At 43.9% G+C, this 24507-nt stretch overlaps 1 protein-coding gene and 1 long non-coding RNA gene across 4 annotated transcripts in view; one reads left to right on the forward strand and one right to left on the reverse strand.

The window, feature by feature from the left end:
• Positions 1 to 24088, forward strand: part of zfpm2a (zinc finger protein, FOG family member 2a) — a 115275-nt gene extending 91187 nt beyond the window's left edge. For both annotated transcript variants that reach the window (XM_038712182.1, XM_038712183.1), the window contains exons 6-8: positions 18979 to 19185; positions 19834 to 20061; positions 20454 to 24088. In XM_038712182.1, coding sequence (XP_038568110.1) covers positions 18979 to 19185; positions 19834 to 20061; positions 20454 to 23002 — 2984 coding nt within the window. In that variant the 3' untranslated portion in view covers positions 23003 to 24088. The remainder of the gene's footprint in view (positions 1 to 18978; positions 19186 to 19833; positions 20062 to 20453) is intronic.
• On the reverse strand, positions 11071 to 19042 carry LOC119898052. Of its 2 annotated transcripts, none has more exons than XR_005443477.1 (4): positions 18905 to 19042; positions 18204 to 18294; positions 13999 to 14110; positions 11071 to 12678 (listed from the first exon to the last, which is right to left on the reverse strand). It is a non-coding gene; the product is annotated as an uncharacterized LOC119898052 (long non-coding RNA). The 2 variants fall into 2 exon arrangements; XR_005443478.1 differs by having other exon boundaries at positions 18901 to 19037.
• Positions 24089 to 24507: the final 419 nt, after the last annotated feature.

The following is a 24507-nucleotide window of genomic DNA, read 5'->3' on the forward strand; positions in this document are numbered from 1 at the left end:
AATGTGTCTTCTCAGTGAGTCACCTGTTAGAACAAATAAGCTCATAATCTTAACAATAAACATGATCATCCTAATTAATGTTATGCATACACAGGGATTTGTACAATTAGAGACGCATATTGATATCCATAGGATGCTGTGTTTCTAAATAGCTAGATATGTTGGTATTAAAAGAAAGACACATATTTGTATATATGTGTATATCAGTGAACAAACATTTTACATATTTCATTTGCAATTGCCTCCTTTTGCCCGTTAATAATTGGGTGTGCATTTCCTTTCTAGGGTAAGTTGTTGTATTTTTTTGCCTGTGAATGTTAAAATGACCTTGTGTTCCCCTGTGAATATGTGCATCTGTCATGAAATTATACATTCCATCAGCCCTCATTGAACTGGGCATTGACTCTGTGCTGCAGACTCAGGCTCTAGCAGTGAATCTTGATTATGGATTCTGTGATATTGTAAATGACTTGAGATTCCTCTGAATGTTTCGGATTAATCGGTTTTTGCAGATGTGGTTCGCTTTTTGGTGGGCGCCATCTTGAACAGTTGCTCATTTCCATTCCTCCATCACATTCTGCATACAAAGCAGATTTCATGATAGGTAATCCTTGTAAGGTTTTTAGAAGACAGGTTATTAGAGGATTGAGGGCTCTGTGTGTGTGTGTGTGTGTCTGAGGGAAATTATGTACATTCTTTAACTTGGTGACAATGAGCTGTGTCTCAAGGCAGGAGACATAGTAACTGTTTCCTTTCACTTCTCACCTAACAACATCCCACCCCCTTAAAAATGAGCACACTCCAGGTACACAGACACACACACAGTCCCCACCTGCTCCCCCTTCTCCCTCTCCGCCACCGCCACCCAGAATTCTTTGAAATGCCTGAGGCTAAAAAGCTGGTTACTCTCCCCTGGCTTGCAGCTCACAGCTCCAGATTATTCCTGAATGCCAGAGCTGGTCTGCCCCCATCATCTTGCAAACCCAGCACCCACCCCCCACCACCCAACCCTGTCTTAAACCTGGCTCTACCTGTCACCTGTCAGACGCACCCCACCTTTAAGTGGCCAGTTATTTTCCATTGGTTTTAGATGTCTTTCATATCATGGCTCATTAAAGCGCAGCACAGTAGGCAGCATATTTACATAGGCTACTGGGGAGGTTTTAATTTGCGTCGGTACAGAGCATGACCGGAACTGAAGAGTGCAGCGCCAAAATGACTTTTTCACATGACACCCCCCCCCCTTCTACCGCCACCCTCCCCTTTCTCATCCATTCCCATATGAAAACATGTAGCTGGGCGTAATTGCTTGAACGGGGCACAAAGACGGAGACAGAGCCGTCACCGAGGGGACTGAGGTTTCTCCCAAGCGACAGACCGGGAGGCCAATCAAAGCTAGCAATGAGCTGTGGTCTGTGGTTGTGATCATTCTACTGAATATATACCATTAGTCTCTTCAGAAAATCCCAACTCTTTCAGCCACTGTGGAACTCCTTTTTACTCACTTTGTCTGGCTACTATACTCATGACTCAGTCCAGAATCAGACTATCCTGCCATCTGCAGCTCCACTTTCATCCCAGTAATGGCTGCGTTTATGTTTATTTAGTTAATTAGTGGATATTTTTCACTTTCAAATTGATACTTTAATCATTGCAGCCAGGCTCAAGGTGAGTTTTAAATGTATTTAAAGCTGCAAAGAGTTCATTTTCATCATTGTATTTTTGGATCCTATTTTTGCAGTTTGTCTTTCAACAGTTTACAGACTAAATAAGCCTTTTATGAATCTATTTCCTGTGCTATACTTCCAAATAAGGCTACAATGTAATGTAATGCTGTGTTTGTACGGTAACTATGAAAGAGATGGTTTCTTTTTTTTTTTGGGAGGGTTAGGGGGAAGGCCATTCTGTTAAATTATTTACATGACAAGATAGTCAAGCTGCCAACTTCTGCAATTCTATCTCACACTGCGTATAGCAGAGGAATAACGTAATTTCCCTCAGACAAGATTTTCAACAGAGATTTCCCCAAAACAGCAGACCTTTCCCAGTTCGCTGCAGAGACTCCCGTATCAGTAGGAGATACCACTATCAGTCTCCAGTTCAAGATTCTATTCAAAAAGACAAGGAGGGATAGAGGCTAATATTGTCATAAGATGCTCTGTGTCACTCCCAAAATACATGGAGCACTGGGAGATTCAGCAGTTGCAGAGTCCGCTCCTCAAACATTTGCTCTCCTCCCACATCTCTCTAAGGACCCAGCGCTACAAACTGGCTCCTGCAGATGCACTCCAAATAGCAGGCTGTTCATCATGCATTGTCATAGAAACATTCCCCCCCCAACAATCCCCCTCTCTTCCCCACGTCCACCGATGCTCCTGCTGGCCCTACATCCCAGTGCTGCGATCCGATATCAATCAACAGCAATGAGGCTGGCTGGCTCCGGCTTCTTCATCATCCCAAACAACGCTGCGTTGCCCCTGCCCAGGTGCCACACCCAGGCAAAGATGGCCGGGATGCCATGCGGGACGGACGGAAGGACAGACAGGCAGGCAGGCAAGACACGTGGCCATGTGATTTCAGTGTAATTTTGGAAAGCATATTGTCTAATTTTGCCATCTGTCCGGGAGGGAGCGATGGCAGCATGGAGCTCATTTGCCGTCTGCTTGCTTTATTGCGGCTATACAGAACAAGTTTTTGGAGCAGGATGCAGGCCCGGGTGTGCAGCCCACTGGAGCTGAGAGGCGTGTCGATACAGGCACCATGTTCTCACCACTCCATCATGGGCTACTGTGTATCTGACATCCAGAGACACATGCAGAATACCTCAAAATGAAACCTAGTTTGCTTGAGTGATAAATGTAACAGTAAAGAAGTTAAAAATGCAGACCGAGAGCAAACTCTTGAATGTCGACAGTCCTTAAGTTTCTGAGGACAAGTTGGAGAAATGTTTCACACTCTATGACAGTTTTGAGTTGTCTGTCATACCAACAGACCATAATGAATTTGGTCCAGTTTGCGGCGAATGGTCATATAGACACACACACATACACACACACACACACGCGCGCGCGCGCATGCATCGCTGTCACACATTGTGGATCACGTCTGGTTCAGCTGCTCCTTGGCTCTGACATTAATACAGAGCAGATTGGTGGAGATCTGCAGCCCTTGTTGTTTGATCTTTCCTCCTCTTGCCACATTTCCTGGCACTGCCCCCCTGCCACACCGCGTGGCGCAGGCAGGACTGGCATGGCCTCAACGTGCCTGCCAGGTTTGTTCTCTGTCTTCTTCCCCTTCCAACTTATTCCCTTATGCCCGCTCCATGGATTCAGTTCTGCAAATTACAAGAGCTCCCCTACCCCCAGCGACAGCCCGTATTCAAGAGACCTTCAATCTACCAGTTTGTCTTCTTCAGAAAGGAGTGATGCTACCTCGGCCTGCAACGTGTCACTCGGTTGCTTTTTTACATGATAATTGTCCTCTGCACCAAATTAGGTTATTGTCCTCATTCTCCTTTCCAAGTTCAGCTAAAAGATTCTCCTCTGAAAATATCTTTTTGGAATAAATTGTTCCAAGACATATTAGAAGTATTAAGTTGTATGGCTATGACTAAACATTAGATACATTAGATACAGACCAAGCTTCACCTGGGAACAAAAGACAATCCTTAGCCAACAGTAGCCGCAGACTCAATTTGAACAAACACTGTATTCTCTTATCAAGACCCCATCCCCTCCCATGTTCTATTTACTCAGGACTGTCATTTGGCCCGTAATGCTTTGAGTCTCACTAGAGAAATTGTTTAAAATGTCACAATCGAATGTATGAATTAAAAGCAAATACATCTTAGAGGTAAAGGCGGCATCAGTGCCTCCTGTGTCATCTGAAGTATTTGTTCAAAGAATAATGTCTGTGAGAGCCACACAATAGTGTCTTTTCTCTCCATTCCTCCCGAGGTTGTGATCAGGATGGGCGGGAAAAAAGCACAAGCTAATTTGGTAATAACATTGCCTCATGATGTCGGCACCCAATTTGCACGGTCTATCTGCCATTTTACAACAATCTGCCTTCCCTTTTATGAATCAGCATCAGATCTCAGCCTTATCTTCCCCCTTTTTTGCGTTAACCACTTCATTTGTGACTAATGGCACACGCGCGATCGTTATCGTTCTAATTTATTCCAAGTTTAAGATGAAGGGCTGGATAAGGTGCGAGAGACAATAAGTTGAAAAAGCCAGTGTGATGCCTCAGTTAATGAGGCACATCGTCTTTTTTTTTTTTTTGCGCCGCCGCCGCCGGGGTCAAAAGCAGAACGCATGCTGATTGAGAGTGAAGGGAGGAAAACTGAGATGGCAATTCAGCAAAAGAGGGAGCAGAGAGGGAGGGTGAACCAGGGTTTTCTTCAGTGAAAATCAGCCTTTGAAGGAGATATAAGATCATCAGAGCTTTGAAATAGAAGCTCAGCTGGAGATGAGGGTTAGCTAATGCCTTCATGGGAGACACTGACTCTACATGGATATTGCTGATGTCTAAACTCAGGTAGCTGCACATTCAAATGGACAGTAGTGACTCAGAACTATGTCACCGTTCAGAGTGAGGCGCCAAATTGAAACCCCGAGTCTCTCAAGCATCTCAAATTGGACCTTTTGAACATTTGTATTTTACTATATATTTTTTATTTGTTCAAGCAGCATAATGTCTTGTTAAGTGGCTTAGCGACTTTTTAGTAGTTTGCAGCTTTAATATTTTGAACACACATAGATAAATGATTATTGTGTATTGTGGTCATTTGTGTATTTATTTGCCTGAATATCTCTATATATCTATGCATTAAGGTCTCCATATTTAAAAGGACAAATTTTAAATGAAGGCAGCCCAAAGATACATATCTAATGATGAACACCATTCATTGGTTTGGCTATCCATGAGAAGAATGAAAAAGCTGCTCTCAGGAGTGAACATAGTGTTTCATAATGTGAAATACGCTGGATCGGTTTGTCTCCCAGGCCTCCTGGGCAACATATGGAGCCCTCCAAGTTAGTGTTCAACTTCCCAACGGCTGTTGTGAAAACTGCTGCACTAACTGCGGCCCTCAGAGAGCTAATTAGAAGCCCTTGTGCATAAACCTTGCTTTGGAAGTTGCTGTAGGCTGCACCAGCCCAACCAAGGCAGGATCTGTGCTGCCTGCAAGATAATAAACAAAATTTGCATATAATGTCAACGTTTGGCATCCTTCAGCGATGGCCTAGACACTCCAGTGGCAGGCTTTTGAAACGCATCGATCAAAAAAGTTTGGGCAAAAAGTCTCATCATTTACAGCCTTTTTTATGTGCGAGAGATGTTTGGATTCATTCAAGGGTTTTTCTATTAGAATTCTGGATGCCTAAATCCTCACTAATTATCACTCCCACCCTCCAGTGGTTTAAACTTGTGATTTGTAACAGATAAAAATCCCCACATAAGGGATTCCTACAATACATATTTAGCTGTGGAGTAATTAAGCTGTATTAGACTTCATTCATACCTGCCAGAGTGTAATACTGCGCTGTTACACAGTGACGCTTTCAATTAATGAAAACGTCTAAACCAGCGCACATCTGGGATCACTATGCAAGGTCTAGCTCGACTGTATTTATCATGCGCTGTAAGCCAACACAATTACACAGGCCTAACATAGTAATTGCTACGTAGCAGCTCTTACAATGGTAGAAATGGAATTACCTTGACAGAAAGCGTTAGTAGGTCTAGAGGGAAATGGAGGAAGAGGAGGAAAGGAGGGGAAAAAAAGAGAAAAGGCGCAACCTTTTCCCAAACTGTAAATCATGCTTCACTTTTAAGAGGTGGGAAAATAAATAATGTCTGAAAGTGCAATGATTTCAGTGATTTAGGGGAGCTTTTGAGAAGCGTATTACTAGAGGTGACAGCTTGTGGGAGATAGGCAGGTTGTGTTAAGAGGGAAGGATAAGAGGCTATGACATTATGTCTGCAGGGTTAAGGTGTCAGAGTCAAAGCGTGGACCACTATTACTGGATCAATACTTCTCAGTTTTGCACTTATCTCTGGCCCGATGGTTAGCAGCAGCTTCTCTGGATATACACAGACTAAATGCCACTACTGAGAGGGGGGCTGCATACCTGCTCCATTTTCTACAACTGGAGAGGAGTATTGTAACAGGAAATGATAAATATTTGAGCTTTTGTGCAGGAAATGTTTAATTCTCCACTGGTTTGAAATGGATTCCTGGGCTCAGTGAAGGCTGAAAATCTACCAGTACTATATTTTATTAGACAGTTCTTTTAATTTCAGATATCTGTCAAAACAAATAAATATAATGTATATGTATATAGTTTTTGTTTTATTATTGTAAATTTGGATTTGTCTTGTACTGCTGCTGATATGTCTCCTTAAGGAAAGTGAAGTCCATCCTTTATGCTTCAGGTATAAAAAAGTTGTACTCATGTCATGTCCGCTCTCGCACAGGAAAAAGAAACATTGTCACAGCCAGAAACAAGGAAAAGTGTGTACTTTCAAGTCTTTCATTAAACTTCTGAAGCTTCTGAGTTAATCCTTGCTGTACGCAGAACAAAAACTCAGCATTCAACAATTTAAAAAAGCTGAGAGAGAGAGAGAGAGAGAGAGAGAGAGAGAGACAGAGAGAGAGAGAGAACGGAAGAGAGACAGAGAAAGAGACAGAGATGAGGAGGAAAGGGGGGCGGGGGGGCTGGCCTGATCGCTACATATTCATATTCCTATGCAGGCGTTATCACTTAAAAGGCTTTCTAATTACAACAACAAGACAAAAACTCCTTGGATTCCTTCCAGACCCGCTAAATGATAAAATAAGCTTGCACTCTCTCTCCTTCTTAATCTCTGCAAAGCACCTTGGAGCCTCATCTCCCAAATACAGGCGAATGAATGTGAAAATGCCATTTAGAGATGCAGGTGTGACATTTGATAAGAAACTTCTGGATTAAATATGTTCTGCTAATGAGGAACCCAGCTACCCCATCAGGGCAAACTATTGGTGGGATTGTGTGCGCGCTGATAACATTCCACACGCAAACATCCAAATTCATTATTAATAAACAGCCGCAGTCTCTCTATCACACAGAAAGTCTGGATCCTTCAGTGGAGAGACAGGGATGTTGCGTCTCATTAGGAGAGGCTAAGGAAAAGAAGGGGGAGGTACGGGCGGTGTAGGGGTGTATGTGGCAGTGTAGGGGTATCAACTGTTTTCATATTTAGCTGTTTGGGGCTTTTTTTTTTGGGAGCGGGGGGGAGACAATTTCAAAGGGTATGTTAATGGTGCATTGAATGTTGGAACAAAAGGGTTGAAAGTTTCAGGGGATCTGGCAGTGAATGTAATTCTCTGGCTATAGCTAATACGGAATAGAGGGGATAGCGGGCTAAGCCATTGGTGCGGTAGACTGGGAAGTCCCTGGCCCCAGCTTGACATTTATAACGATTTGGAGAAGATTAAAGCTGCATTACTGCTGTAGTCCATAATGTGGCTCTGTAATGAGGTGTGAGTGCATTACCGTCCTGTGGAAGTTAGCAGCTGTTTCAGACCTTTAAAGGAAAGACACAGAGAGAGTGGTTTCAAAGAACACCGATACTTGACTGTACTGTGGTCATCTGCGGTGAAAGACTGTGAGGCTGGGAGCCAGAGCGAGAAAGGACTCCAGAGGCCTGCCAGTGGAAGCTGAGGCTGCCACCGTTGAAGACTTGTCAGTCTAAACCAGCTTAGTTCAGCCAGCCAGCAAAGTGTCTCAGACTGACAGGCAGCACTTTGTTATTCGGACCAGTAACTGGAGGTCTATGTCTGCCACCTGGAAATATTTTATATTCAAATAAAAATTAGAAATGGAATGTGTTATTTCAGGCACAGCATATAGCAGGGCACTTTTTTTAAGCTGCATACAAACTCACAGGGGAAAAAACAGCTTTAGGAATACTGCCAGCCCTCTGTTTTGACAATTATTATTTTTGGCTTGGTGTTTTTTTGTTTTTTTTACAGTACATAGTGAAAACGACAGTGGTGCCAATTCTAAAGCCAGCCACGGAAAAATGAATATTCTAAAAGGTGTTAAAAAAATGCATGCGTTATCTGCAAAAATAAAAACACAGGTAATTTTGTGTTAGCGTGTGCAAATGAAGGTTGCAGGTGTCGTCCGTCCATTTAAACGCTCTTTATGATGTTAATTAGTTGTTAGCGTAATTTTCCAGCCTCCGCTATCAAGCGTGAGAAGTTCAGAGACCTGCTGTTAACTGAGAGTCAATGCCATGGCACCGTTTCAAGAGCTCCCAAACAGGACGGCCAGTGATAACGAACAGGTGATGGGGCCTGATGCCTATGGCAGCAGGATATTGCAAAGACAATTGAAATCGTAGGGAGAAATGAATCTTCTGGACAGCATATCAAATGTTAAAACAACACACATTGCATGCAATTTGCTTATGCAGGAGGGTGATAAAGTGTGCTTATTTAAAAGATAAACAAAGGGGGGATCTAGTGCAGTAAATTGTGCATGTGTGTTTATTCCCTATGAGTAACGCCAGAGGTTTATAGTCCCAGACACAGGCAGCCGTACTTTATGGCTCCTCTGTTTGTGTGATAGGAGTATTTATGATACTGGAATTTATGTTGTACTGTATTCACACTGTCTGCGTGCTAGTGGTGGTCTGTATTTAATGTACTTAAGTAGATTTGGTGTTTGTCTTGTGTTTGAGTGAATGCCTTTGAGTGATGTCAGTTTTAGCAAGAGGTCAGATTCATTATCCCCGCCGCGCTTCTCACAGGAATCTGGCCTCCCAAGGTTAAATTCAGCATTCCAAGTTTTCCTCGAGGAATGAAAGCCGTTCGAATAGAGAGGAGTTTCATCTCCTCAGCCCCTGCTTCAGCTAATCTTCACCCCTCGCAATAACATTTCCACTCGGGTTCCTCCGACTCCAGACATATTTGCTCTCCCTTGCTGCCTGTGTCCTGTTAAGATTTAAACAGCAAACATAAAATGTGGAAGATAACCTGCGAAAAGCTTTGGAGAGACTTGACTCCGAACATTATTTTAAAGACCAGATCTGAGAGCTCCTGCACAGCAGTCGGGAGCGATTATCTGCTGTGATCCCTCTCCGATGCACCAAAGTCATTCATCTGCCGATCCTCCACCCCCCGCACACACACACGCAGCCCTATGCAAAGGCAGACCCCTAATCATGTCGACACCGTGTGTCAGTGCCGTGGATGAGCAAGGCCTAGAGATGAGAACGGCTCTGTAAACATGGGCAGGCAGCAGGGAGCTTCCCTCTCCCCCCATGCTGCTCCGAATAAGCAAACGGGAAGATTTAGGGATTTTGCCGGGGCCCAACTTTGTAGTATCGGCTCAGGGTCTTTTTCGACGTTTTCCGGGGTGCTGCCTATGGGATATTGTTCTTAGCTTATGAAGTGCCGCCCGCGCGTTATAAGCTGTGTGTCTTTTGTCAATAGTATTACAATTTTGGAGCTGAATCTTTTTCTCCTCTCTGCCTCTTTGGATTTAACTCTTCAGTATCTGCTGTGGCCCACATATTGTCTACATATTCTGTCACTGACCTTTGCTGTTGACCTCTAACATTCCAATAAACCAGCAGGATCTTTATGAGGAACTCCTTTTCTCCTGCTGCAGCCATTTTGTCATTTGACCTCTATATTCATTGAAGTCAACTTTTTTTTTTCCAGCACTGTCGATTATGAACTATCATGACAGACTAGTAAATCTAGTGTGCATCAACTGGGTGCATTCCATAAACAGGCTAATACAATTGGCTGTATCAAATGGGATGTATATTAACAACAGTCAACTGTGCTCTCTCCGCTGTCAGGATTCTATTATGGAGCATGCTCCCGCCCCTTGTTTTGATACAGCGGTAATTTAAAGACCGATCTTAATTGACTTATTTTTTCCGCATGTCTGTCGGAGCTTGTGCATGCACTGCAATAAGAGTCTTGTTTCTTTATTGGGCCACACACAATGTACTGAGTTCAATTTTACCATTCATAATGAATGCAGCCTCGCCATTCAAATGCAGCCATAAGCACACAGCAGATAAGAATTTAATTAAATGTAGATTAAAACCAAACAGGAAAACACACTGGCTGATAATTTTTTATCACGTCCCCTGGTCATATTTTTTTCCCTCATACTTTCGACTTGTTCTTCCTTGGGCTACATCTTTTCAGCTTGCCAAAAGTGGCAAAACACCTCACACATCTCACCGTGGCGCCGTGAGATTGTGTAAAATGCAAAACGAGGGGCGGTCACACGATTAATCAGAATCCTCGTGTCTGGGGAGGATGGAGGCTGGCGGAGGATTGAGGGAGGGGGTGTACAGGGGTGCAAGGAAGGAATTAGTTGCTTCATCCCAAATTTGCATCATATTCCAAAGGACAATCCCAGCACTGTAGGCAAGGGGAAACATATCTCGCTCTCTGCAGGAACAATTAAATATTTTCTACAATGCTGAATAAATGTCACCTTCAGTATCAAATTGTCCATACTTGCTAAACATGGTGTTACAGTGAGTGCCTCGAAAGCATGCCTGAGCAGAGGGAAACCTCTATTTTAGATGTGGACCACAGCCTAAGCTAACATACTGTAACACACATTTAGAAGCTGTTCACCTCAGGCACTAATAGACTGTTGAACTCCACTGGGGATACTGGTAAGCAAGGGACAACTGCAGCCTTGTCAAGCATTTCCCACTATTGAAATATTACACCCGGATGCTCAGTTACATATTAAACACTTTTTTTAAATGTTTGAAACACTGCAAGAATGTTCCCCTATATTGTATTTATTTATTATAAAAAACTGCCCGAAAGGCCTTCTAAAATATCAGAATACAGCTCTGGTGTAAATGCTCAAGTATTTTGGTGAAATTTCTTTTTTTTTTTCCTGAAGAAATACATTAATTTACCACCATCTGGTGTACTTATCATGTAGCATATTTCACTTGCATCCAGCTTTTCTAACCGTTTCAGACAGCTGTTGGCTTAGACATTTACCTGAATGACTTGAAAGACAAATTCTGCTCTTCAAATGACAGTTTTTTTAATCAGAGGAGATGGTCTCATCTTCAGCATGCATACACATGGTTCTCAACGATGTGCTCAGAGTGGAAAACTCAAAATTTGCATGATTGTAAATTACAATTTGGAAAGATTGTGTTACTGTAAAATTAGAAGTGCTGCAGTTGCATAAACAGAAAGGTTAGATTAGGTTAAACATGGTCTTGGTAACGTGGCAGTGGACTTTAGCACTTGTGCCATTCCCAGCCACCTCCACAGCGGCTGACACCGCCGTGCCGCTGCCTGCCTGCCTGGCTGTGCCCGTGCCCGCCTGCCCACCGCGCTGGTGCTGCATCTCAGTTCCACTCTATTACCCTCACGCAGGCGATTGGCCTTTTCTGTGGGGAAAAGAGCAATTTCCTGTCGCAGTCTGTTTGATCAAGTGCTAAACCCTTGTGATCAATAGAGAGACAGATGTCGGCTCCAGATGGCCGCGTGGTGATACCTGGGGCAGCGCAGGGGCTTGCCAGGACGACAGAATGGCAATGAGCAAGGGCAGCGGCTGTGCTCCCGATGTACCAGCCACCGAGACACAATGTGACAAACGCAATTAGGCCTTTTAGCTGCAGATTATTTATTTCTCTTGCAAACCGACAGAAAATTTAATTAGCACATACTTTAAGCAATATGTAGAATTACAGGGGTGCAGAGACAGAGGGCATGCTGGGATGTTGCACCGGTGACTAGTGTATATGCATGTGTGTAAGTGTGTGTTTGTGGTGAGAGTGCGAGAGTGTCTGTGAGTGTTTATTTTTTTCTGTGTATTGCTGTGCTGTAAACACCAAATCAGCATGCTCGTAAATAAGGCACAGAAACACTTTGCAAAAGAGAAATATGTATGTTTTAAGGCACAAATCAATAAGTATTCATTTAGAAAGACACATAGCATCATAAATTCCATTCCTCATGACCAGATCAATAATGTTGAATTTCAAAATGGATGACAGGTGCATCTTCCTGGCTCTCTGTCCTTCTGGAAAGGAAAAAAATAACTGCCAGCACCAGAAGGCCAAAATAGACCTTTCCAAAGAGGAGAGACAGAGGAGGAGAGAGGCTCCCATTTTTTAAACGGCAAGCATTTGCATTAGGGCTGGCATCCACCATACACCCCCACATACACACACACACACACACACACACCCACACACTTAAAAACACACAGACACACAGAATGGCCAGCCAGCCCATGTGGCGTAGGGCCGGAGCCATGTTGGAGGAACCACTGAGGCGCGTGGCAATGGCGCACTGCTCTCCCAGGAAAAACCAAGCTCACCGGCGTTGGCCCTCCGCCGTTCACCTGCTCCCGCCGAGGCATGATGGGTAGGGGGACATGGGCCATGAGGCCGCAGCTGGAGGGGAGGGAGGGGTAGAATTTGCTGCGGTGCTCACCACAGCGGCGCCCTGTCACGAGGGGTCTTCTGGTCCCATTAGCAGGGCTTGGTCAGGACGGGACCCCGACCAGCCTGCCGCCACAGCAGGGGCCGCAGTAAACACATGTCGACCGGCCACAACCAGGACACAGGCAGCACTACCCGCAGAGAAGGATAGCTAATAGAGTGCTCAATGGGACAAACCTGTCCAAATAAAGAATAAAGCAGAGCGGAGCTGAGAGGAGAGGAGCCAGTCAGAGCTCTCCTTTAATAGTCTACTCCACTTTACTGTGGACAGGGAGGAGCTGACTGCGTGTGTGGCAGCTAATGAGGAAGAACAGCTTTGTGCTATAGGAATTTGTGGCTGGTATTGTCTCAGACTGACAGCACACATGCAATATAGAAACTGTAAATGATCTCAATAGCCATTTGCTGTTTACAGTAGAACATTTTATTTGTTTGGAAAAAAAATAAAAATGTCAAAAAGAAATTATTTAGAGAGAGTATTTTTTGTCCATCTTAAAATAGTTTAAATATAAAAATTAAAGTAAAACATGGAATATTTAGAATGTTAAATATGTCACCATTTAATATGTTTCACTAATAAATAAATTTGTATGAGAAATTGAAATCTAAATATCCTTCCTCTGTCGTTAAACTTTAATAGAGCAAAAATAGCTGCTAATTCACATTTCTATTTTTTCCCCCCTCAAAATTATTACAACACTATTACCAGGCAAACATTCCTCTGCCAGTATCTATCTCACTGTATTGAAAAAGCTGCATGAGTCTCCAGAGACTAGCCAAACGTTGTGTAATTTCAAAGTGAGACGTTTATTTTTTCTCAGTAAAACATTTGCTGAATCACATGATCGGGATTTTTTTTTTTCAACTGTTTTTGTGATGTTCAAACAATGCTTAAATATGTGTTTAACGACATTGTTCAGTGTGCTGTGCAGCTTTTATGTCTTTGTTGCCTGTGAATGTATACTATTGAGAGAGCGGCGTGTATGAGGCTCCCCTGGGAGGACTTTTTAATTTGTGGATTCTGACCCATGTGCCATTTGCTTGAGGGCATCCATGAGCTCTCGGTACTGGCTATATCTGCAAAAACACTTGATGCTAAAATTAGTCTGGACGCTGTAGTGCAAAAGTAGGGAAATCTGGGGCTTTTTGGTGTCGGGCAAGACAAGACAAGTCAGGGCTCTTTCAACACATATTTACTGAACAGTATTAATTTCCATGGAAAATAGGTGATTGTTTTTTCCTTCTATAATTTCAAGATTTTAGAAGTAAAATTTTAAATGTGTTAAAAAGTGACAAAAGCATTCTGGCATGCTTGATTACTGTCATTACAGAAATGCGGCAGCAACAGACAAAAGATTATTAAACATAAAAACATCACAGAACATTTTAGTTCCACGTTTAGGCTTACACAATGTAATTTTCAGTCAAAAATAAGGTCAGAAGAATGCCTTTTGATCCAAATACATTTCTCACAAGAGTAAGATCTTTGGCACCTACCTGCAAAGATGTATAGGCAGACTGGCGTCTACGCTGCTCTGCCATGTCTGAGGTGTCTGCATCATCGCAGCAACAACATCCACCAGCAGCTTCTGCATGAGAAGAGTGCCTCCTAGTGGCCAAGACAAAACATGAGAAGGAGGAGGTGGAAGAGAGTGAAGGAGAGATAGAGAAGGAGAGAGTCAATCTGTGTCAGTGCCTTAGTGAAATAATAGTAGAGTCAGCTAATTCTAGTTTAGTGTACCGTCAATAATAGTAAGCTTGTTTTGACCCTGTGAATGATGTTCCCAATCGGGTCTAACTCAGCGTTTTCCTTTCTGCGGCCTGCTCGGGGCTGGGGATTGTGACGGCCGGGTTGACAGCCATGAGTCATCCTAATGTGTTCAACTCTGATGATCCAGAAACATCCAAATATTTACCAGTATTCATGAGGAGCATTTGTTTAGTGTTTGCTGCAGCACCGTCTGCTGTCAGGTGCAGATACAGATATTATTCATCCCTGAGTTGTGATAAATATTTTCACAAGATCCAGGGAAGTTGACTGGGAAGTTGTTTTGTGTGTGGCACTGTCATTTACTCCTCCTATGATAAAGCACTGTTAAAGAAAGAAGTGGTGGTTAACAACATGCAGCTACTTGATATTCGTAGGTGCGAGGAGCTTGTTCCCATTTGACCAGGAGGGGCTGGAGCTGATTTGAAGACAAGGAGAGTAGAGGTCTTTAATTACAACCCTCTCTCTAGCTTCAGGCACCGCTAGCCTCTCTTCACAATTAAGAACGGCTGTTAGCGCAGAGCCAATAGACAGTGACGAGAACTTTAAGGGGCAGAGTCACCAAACCAAAGGAAAGAAAGAACAAATCAGGCTTCACAAAGGAAAATTTGACTAACACATTAAACATGACAAAAAAGATTCGAAACCTTTGCTCTTTAAAATGTATACCGTGGTCACCAAGCATGCACTATATGAGTGCGGAACTTTTTATCATCCTCTCCCATTTCTTAAAGTGCACCGTGATGCTTTATTATACATGACCCCATGATACATGCAGGTAATGCCAATGGGCCACTGTTAGTTTTCCCAGGAGCCCCATTCAACCCCTCCCATAATACGTGGCTGTGGTGCAGTGGGACTGTACCCCAGTGCTGTAATGGCCTCTGCAACGGTAATGTGTTTGGACAGATGGGAGAGGCAAGTGCTGATGTGCTTAACTACGCATTTTACAGCTAAACTATTAAAGAGTTGTGCTGTTTACACACCAACATTTGAATACCTGTCTTCAGGCCAGTTTAATTATCCGGGCCCTTCTGTTATTTCTGCTGCTTTGTTGTCTCTCAGCTTTTGCACGAGGCATGAGAGATTTGTTTGCGGCTTCATTAAGATATGGTGGTGGTAGCCGTTTGCAGGGAGCAAAAGGAAAAAAATGTATTCCTGCTCAAGTATCTCATACTCTATTCTCCCTGCCTTCCCCATACATATACAGATACTGTACACATCCATTTTCTTATAAAGTCATTTAAAGTGAGAAAATTAAAAAATGCCCTGTGATGCCTGCACTTTGAAATCTCTCGGGGCTTTAGGCAAAGGGGAGGGGACACACGCCCTGAGTCCCTGCGATTCATCCTGAGACATTTGATTAGTTTATAAGTACTTATAGGGGGAAAGGGTTTGCATTATAATATTGTTTCATGAATTCCTTCATATGTTCATCTTCAACTGCATGTTCAAATAAAACATTAATCAAAGGGAAGAGAGAGAAGAGGGCATTTAGCCAGCAGAGCCATAGTCTCAGGGCCTCAGTGAGCTGGTGGATATGGTATTGAGAGACTGTAGGAAGCAGTGGTTTTTAATTATCTGGACTACGTACAGGATGCCGTTTTTGATTGTTTTAATGAGGCAGCTGGCCTATTGTCTCCGCTTAATTCCTCCATTGTTTTTAGAATATGTCATAGTTCTTTATTCTTTTATCAGGTGCTCTGCAGGAGGATTTAGACAATAGCCTTCATTCCAACTGCATTGGCCACTGCACAAAGGCAGCTCACTGCAGACAGTTAGCAGGCAAACAAGTGCAAATCACAAGCTGCACTTTTCCCAGCCTTTTCCCCCAGTTTCACGACTTACGGGTTTGGTCTTTCGCTCAAACTGTTGACCCCCCCCCCCCGACCCACTCCCCTCCACACTTCCTCATTCATGTGGATCATGCCATTGTCATAGGTGGCTCACCTGTGTTTCTATGATTTTAAATCACCTGTCATTAAAAGACTGTCAGAGGGAAACAGCCATGACTTTCGACAGAGCTCCTTCATGGGATATTGATTTTGTCTGTAGCCACCTGATGCCTCTGTACTGACTATTTTCTATGCCTTGCATCTCCATATGTGCATGAAAATGACATGTTCCTGCACAGTAGTTTGTATGCATTACATACATGCACTGCAGGCGTGCATGTGCACTTGCATTTGAGTGTGTGCAAACTTATGGCTGTACAGGTAATCAGAAATACTGATATGAAGATACAGAGCTAGGATCATGATGCATTTCAGAAACAAAAATACAGGAAATTGCAGTAAAAATGTCACAAATCTGAGAGAAACAGCTCTGATTTCAATGGTAAGTGCAGTTTAAACCATAATCCTGCAGCCAGAGCACATGTATCTTTCTACCTTGTCTTGGTTGAGTGACTGTAACACGTATTGCCTCAGTGTTTTGGTAGCTCAGTAAAACTAGGACATGCAGTCCTGAAACTCACTTCCAGCATTCTCGCACACAACAGATGGATCTGTAGCATTCTTGGCTGAAGGGATGCAATCTGAGTGCATATTCCGCTGTCAAAATGCAGTAAAACATTTTCATCAGACTGTACAAAATCTACTTCATTTCAGCTGAGGAGAGCATACAGTATATTTGATTTGGATTGATCCAAAAAAACACTGATTTGTATCTCAGCATCAGGGCCTGGTTCATAATTCTCTTTGTAAACTGAGCGCGTCTGAACTAAAAGATCCATTCAGAGGAGAGAAACTTTTGTGGCTATGACTGCGATATATATTCCCCGCCATTGTCAGTGGCAGTTTGTATCTACCTTGATGGTAACTTGGGCAGACAGTGGAGAGGAGTTTTGTTATTTTAATTAGGAGATAAAAATTCAAAGGGCCTCTCCAGGCAGTGTGTGGTATGACAGAATCAAAACGATGAAGTGGAGCGGCCTGAAGTGTGTGTCTCGTCACAGCAGATTGGCCGACAGATAGGCGCTGCTCTTTAAAGTGGCGCTGACATGCACGCGCAGCCACATACCCACACTCATGGGGAGGAGGCCTGCACACAAATGGGACTTTGAAAGATAGCATATTTTAATACTATTTCACTCCTTTGACACATTTGTGCTCGTCTAATTTTCAGTGCCTCACCAGCAGATAGGAAGGGCTAGAAAGGTTTTAATCAAAACAGCGATGTGAAATCTGAAATATTCAATTTTGCATTGAAATAATGGGGCAATTCATTCTAGAAACCTAACAATGATTTATACATAATGCTTGGCATAGTGTAAGTTCATGGTGGATCTGTTTCCATCCCCTAGTTTTTCAATTTCCAATAAATCCACAGAAAAGTGGATTGTTTTCAAACAGAGCCTTACTCAAGCACCTTCACCGTGTCTACAGGGCGATTTTGAACCTGGTGATTCATAGGTTTTGTGTAAACATGAGTAATCAGTGTTCGGCGTGTGTGGGGGCTTTTCTAGCTGCGTCCCCCCTGCCTTCACACCTCTCCTCGGGACTCTCTTTATTCCACATCAGCCAGGGCTCAAATCACATGTCCCCTCTCAGCCTGACACTCCGTCGGTATGTTTGCACATCTTTGAAAGCTAACAGCGTGCTTTAATTAATTGTCCAGCTTTCCTCAGAAACAATGTCCTAATTCTGCCATTTAGCAGGCACATATCATAGTTTGTTGTTATCTCCTCAGCCAGATTTCTGTAAATAGTCATATTAAAAACTTTAATCTCTTCAATGGAAAATGAAGTGCAGCTGAAAAGCCTGTCATGTGCTGAGATAAATATTATCTAAGCTAAAACCTTCACTCTCTCCCTCTACCCCCCCCCTGTCTTCCTCCTGCCCCCTCCCCCCTTTCTCTGACTTAATGAATATGTTCAGAAGATTTCAGAGGAATGCTTAATCCCAAAACACAACAATCTAATAATGTGGAGGACCTGTCTCAATGTTCCAGCTGACAACAGCACTGTAGGCTACAGTTTACCACAGCTGAGGTTTGCCTTGTTTCTGGATAGGAGCGCCAGTAGCCTAGAAAGACATATGAGTGACAGTAAAAAGAAAGAAAACACCTTTTAAAAGGTTTGTTTACAAATCATACTTTCTCATGCACCTTTAGTTGTATAGTTTTGTTTTATTTGACCAGGTTTTTAGATATCTGTTTCTGAGATTCTCCAACCAAAAACAACAAAGGCGAATGGAATTTCATTTTTAGTGCTCATAGAATTGAAAATTGCTGAGAAAATTGACCTCATCGTGAACAGTTTTTATCAGAACAGAAAAAGTAGTGCTTATGAAAACTGTTGATGGCATCCTCTGTCAATTATCCAGAGTAATGTGGGCACTGATTTTGGATTTTGGCTGCTGAAAGTGTAATTTCTCAATTTTCAACAAACGAAATTCAATTCACCTTTGTTGTTTCAGGGTGGCAGCAAAAGTGAGAAAATTGTTTGTTTTTTTTTTATACTGGTGTACTGACCATTTGGTACTATTGGAAGCCTTTCTCAATTACATGGAAGAAACAGTTTTATACTTTTGAACAATGCATCAATTACACACTGTTACTCTTTGAGATGTTGTACACAAATGTAATTTCTTATGTTGCATAATGACTTGACATGATAAGTCCAGACTTACTCACGTGTACACGCAGCAAAACTTTCTCTTGTCTCGGAATAAGTATTTAAATGTCTCCTCTATCTCTGTTTTGTCCAGGTGGCCAGCTGTGGTGCACCACCACCAAGAACATGATGGAGGGCGAGGAGCTGGTGGCGTTTGCGGTGGACTTTGACTCGCGTCTGCAGGCAATGAACCACATGTCTCTGAGTGAGGGCATGTACCCAGCCAGGCTGCTGGACAGCATCCAGCTGCTGCCGCAGCAGGCCGCAATGGCTTCCATCCTGCCCACTGCCATCGTCAACAGTGAGTGCCCGCGCACCAACACGAGTGCACGTACACAGAGCTGGAACGAGACGTGCCTTTGTTTAGACATGCACAATCACACACGCGTGCTCTTGTTCTCTCTCTCTCACTCGCGCGCACACACACACACACACACACACACACACACACCAGTCCACAGCCTGCACTCAGTCACCTGCTTAACAAGGAGCGTCGTCTCCGCCGGGCGTAGATTAACCCAGATGAGTCTCTGCACTGGAGATAAGAGCCATCGACCTTCAAGTTTTGGGTTCACATAAACACACTGAGACTCAAACTAACGTGTTAATTGCGAAATACACGCCTCATGCAAATAGTGTGTTTGTTTACTTAGCGAGGGCTATCTGGGTTCAGCTCAACAGGGAGGCTTCTGTAAGCAGATGGTCCAGTGTTCTTGTTTGCCCTTGAGAAAGGGCACCAACCCAGTGGTAGCAACACAGCGATATGCAGCAGCTGAGGATTTGGTCGAAAAGCCTTTTAACACAGGCTTTGAGAGTCAAAACTGTAGAAGAAGAGGAATATGTTTGTATGCATGTGTGCAAGCTCTTTATCTTTATACTTGTGAATAAAAATATGTAAGTAGTGTATGCTGATACCATGTCCCCTTTGTCCCTTTCCGTGTCCCTCCAGAGGACATCTTCCCCTGCAAGGCATGTGGAATCTGGTTTCGGAGCGAAAGGAACCTGCAGGCCCATCTGATGTACTATTGCAGTGGGCGACAGAGGGAGCCAGAGACGGTTTTGGAGGAAAACGACACTGGTCCCCATCAGACCCCCAGTATCTGCCCCTTCCCACAGTGCAACAAGAGCTTCTCCGGAGCCAGGGCCCTGGAAATGCACCTGAGCACCTCACACAGTGGTGAGTGACAATGCCATGAATCAAAGAGTTTTTGGTAGATTAGAAACTAGATTTTTACCACAAAAGAAATATATATATATATATAACAGCTTGAAGATGGCTACTTTCAGTCCCCTTTTATTAAAGAAAGAGGGGTCCTAAAAGTGCTTTAGAAAAAAATGACAGTTTTTTAGTTTTACACAGGTTTGGAAAAATGACTGTCATTTCTTTTCAGAAATATACATACCCTGCTGTCAGCTAGCATAGTTGACAGTTTATCATTGAGAAAAAAATCTAGTGGATGGCAATAGGCTTGGCATAATGCATGAGTGTTTGATGGTTTCTACAGTTAACTCTAAAGGAGAAGTGGGAGGCGAGATTCTGAGCATTTCTCCCTTTTATCTCCTTCACAGGTGTCAAAATGGAAGAGAGCCTCCCTCCTGGCACCAGCTTGAAATGCACAATCTGTAACTACACGGCAGATTCTCTTATTACATTCCAGCATCACATCATGTCTCACCTGTCACAGGCGGCCTTCAGATGCAATCACTGCCATATCAGCTTCCAGAGCCACAGGGAACTCTTACAGCATCAGGACTTACATGGGCACGGCAGCAAACTTCACAGGGAAGGCGACGGCACCGAGCATTCCCCCAGGGGGCCTGAGGAAAGCCTCCAGCAGCAGCAGCAGGCCCGCACTGAGCTGGCCAACAGGAAGGATGCTCTACTGGGAAGTCCCAAAGGGGCCCTCAACAAGGAGACCAGCACAGACGGAGAGGCTGACAAGGCTGAGAAGAAGCCCATGCTGTCTGTTCAGAAGGGAGAGGCCCACCCAGGAAGCAAAGCCAGTTTTTCTTACACTAGGATCAAGTCTGAGCCCTCAAGCCCCCGGCTGGCCTCCTCCCCTGTGCAGCATAACATGCCTACATTTCCCATGGGCCCCTTCTTGTCTCAGTTTGCTTTCTCCCAAGACATTTCTGTAGTCCCGCAGGCTTCTGAGATTCTGGCTAAAATGTCAGAGCTAGTTCACCGGAGGCTGCGCCATGGAGGGAACAGCTATCCCCCTGTCATCTACAGTCCTCTTATGCCCAAAGGGGCCACCTGTTTCGAATGCAATATCACCTTCAGCAACCTGGACAACTATTTGGTCCACAAAAAGCACTACTGTAACAGCCGCTGGCAACACATGGCAAAGTCCCCTGACTTCTCTGCCCTCTCAGATAAGGTCCCTGAGGCGGTGAGCCCCAACAGTGGTCACAGTTCTGTTAGCATGTTGGCCGGCTGCCACCCTACAGAGGCTGACAACCACCTCATGCAGTCTGCCTGTCTGAACTCCAGTGTGTTGGACATGATCAATGCTGGGGCTAAAGGACCTGATAAGGATCTAGCAGGACAGGTGAAGAAGGTCTCTACCCCAACTGGGGCAGAGGAGAGGCAGAATGGCAAGCAGATGGAGGGGAAAAGCCCCAGTACGGGTTTGGTGGAAAGTGACAATGACCCAAACAAGACAACCTGTGATGCCTGCAATATCACCTTCAGCCGTCACGAGACCTACATGGTCCACAAGCAGTACTACTGTGCCACCCGTCACGACCCACCCATGAAACGCATGTCCACCAACAAGGTACCCTCCATGCAGAGAACCATGCGGACCCGCAAGCGCAGGAAGATGTATGAGATGTGTCTCCCTGACCAGGACCACCAGAGGCCCCCTATGGGTCAGCCTGGTTTCCTCGGGGTTCCGCCAATGAACCCTTGTACATCCCAGGAAGCTGTAGAGAGCCTAGCAGACCGCTTCCACCCCCGCTGTGACATCTTCCCAGGTATGGTACCCAAACACCTGGAGGCCTCTCTGACTGTCACTAAACCTATTCTGGCTCCCAAATGCAATACAGTGGAGCAGCAGGAGCTAGATGCTCCCATTGATCTCAGCAAAAAGTGTTCGCCAGTCCCTGACAAGACATGTAGCTCCCCCAAAAGACTGTTGGACTATCACGAATGTGCTGTGTGCAAGATAAGTTTTAACAAAGTGGAGAACTACCTGGCGCACAAACAGAACTTTTGCCCTGCAACAGCCGCCGCCGCTGCTGCTGCTGCCGCTCAGCAACAGCCACAACCGCAGCAACAACACAGTGAGACTGGTAGCCTGGAGACGACCATGTTCCCAGATATGAAGAGTGACGGCAACCCTGATGACGTGTATGATAAGAGCCCAGGCAAATGTGAGAAGAATGGCAATGGGAAAGTAATGGTGCAGAATGGAGGCATGTTCCCCCCTCACCTGGGGCCTGTTTCGGGACTCAAGCCTTTTGCTGAGCCCCAACTCATCCCATCAAAAGATGAGAACAAGAATATGTTTCTACCCCACTGCCTTTATCCCGGAGCAATAAAGAAGGTTAAAGGTCCTGAGCAAATATCGCCGTATTTTGGGATAAAACCAACCGATTATGTGACCGGGGGAGCAGTGATGCAGGGAGAGGCCAGCGAACAGGAGCAGAGCGTTAATGGGGGAGGAGGAGGTGCAGGAGGAGGGGGAGAGACAGGAACAACCAGAGAGCAGGCCCAGCAGCCTGCTGCTAATGGCTGCCCCCATCCTGGCAAGGAGCCCCTTCCCCTACTGCCCAAAAACCGGGGCATGGTCATCGTCAACGGGGGGCACAAGCCAGAGGACCGTTCAGGCATAGCTCCACCACAGCAGGAGAACCAGCCCCAGCCAGACGGCCAACCTCCCAATCCCTCACCTACGTGGGCCACCGAGAACCAGGCCGACTCCAACGAGAACATGTCGCCTTCCTCAAAGTCTCCAAACGATGAGGCAGCACCCACAGCCAACAAAGGTGTGAACGGCTCTGGAAGTGGCAAGTACTGCCGCCTCTGTGACATCCAGTTCAACAACCTTTCAAACTTTATTACCCATAAGAAGTTTTACTGTTCATCACATGCTGCAGAGCATGTAAAATAAGTTGAGAAGATTAAGACACGTTCTTCTTCTCCCACCCAAACCCACCCCCCCGTTCCCCAACTTTTCCCCCTTTTTTCTCCTTTGTTTTGGTACACTGTTGTGTCTGGAATAGTGCATCACGCAGTGCTAAATGCTGCTTGTGGACAATCAAGAGAAGCTTCTTCTTTCATCGTTTTAAGACTTAAAAATGCAAAACCATTGGTTAAAAAAGAAAAAGAAAAGAAAAATGAATCAAGAATAATATTGGTGCCACTTTCACATTAATTTATTTTACAATCAGTATTAATAGGGGTAGTGATCTTAATTTAAATTCAAAATGAAATTTATATCAGAGTTGTTTGTAATGTTATTGTATAGTCATTCTTGTGTAGCACACATATTGTTTACACTGTAATGTAGGCTCAATGAAACAATAGACAATACAAAAATGAGATGCATTTTAGACACAAAAATAGCTACTGAGGCACTTGTGTATTCTTATTTGCTGTACCAGTTTCTGTATATGCCCAAAATGTCACATGCAGATTGCTACTAATGACTTGTTTGCCTTAAAAAAAATCTCCATTTGGGGGTGATAACCAGGCACAACCCTGCATCTCACATTTTGGCATATACACATGGCTTTGCATACATATGTGGCTGTTTGTCCCTGTCTCTTTTCTTCAACTCAGATGTGGATGTTTTCATGAGGATGGCAGCATTCTTGTATAGTACTCGTATTTCTGTTTGATGATACACTTTGGTCTCCCTTTTTGAAATTTGCTCTCAATGCAATACTTTGTAAATTAGGGAACATTACTGAAAGCAGTATTATGAAATGGGGACTGTGCATATAATTATTTGTAACCCCATAGGGAAAAAAAGAAGTTGTACAAGAATTACGTTTATTGCTGATGAACAAAATGGGTGGGAGGTCAGTGGGGATACTGATGTAAAATGATCATTCCAATGTCCTGATTATGGGAGAAAATGTTTCTTAAAACGTTGTTGCTATGCATGTATATGGATGGAATTAAATTCCAGATCTGTTGGAAATTTTTATTTTGATGTGGTGTCATAATTAAAAACTTAAATCCTCAGGATAAACCACCGTTGTCTGGTCGTTCTTTCACACTCCTGTATGTAATGTTTTCCACAGAATTAAGCACAGTGCAGTTAAAAGCAGACGCAAAAATACATAAAGATGTATTTACAAAAAAAAAAAAAAGCCAAATTAGCTTTGCAGACCAGAATCCTCTGTTTACAAATTATAAAATGAATCCATCAATGGAAGTCTAAAAATAGGTTCAGGTCCACGTCTGGTTGTGATGTAACTCAATTATATGCAAGTAACAAATGACAGAAGCTGATGCAACAGAGAAGGAGGAACTCAGTATGCCTTTCCTCTGTGGCTATAACATGTTAGAATATTAAGACAGAAGTAGATAAGAAGTATCAGGTTAAGCAATGATGTGTGTGGCCTTTCCATTGATAAGGAGCAATGTGTTAATTTTTGGCACTGGCCA

Source organism: Micropterus salmoides, unplaced genomic scaffold (assembly GCF_014851395.1).
Source record: "Micropterus salmoides isolate LMB-PRFRI ecotype aquatic unplaced genomic scaffold, ASM1485139v1 Ms_hic_scaffold_11, whole genome shotgun sequence".
Taxonomy (NCBI): domain Eukaryota; kingdom Metazoa; phylum Chordata; class Actinopteri; order Centrarchiformes; family Centrarchidae; genus Micropterus; species Micropterus salmoides.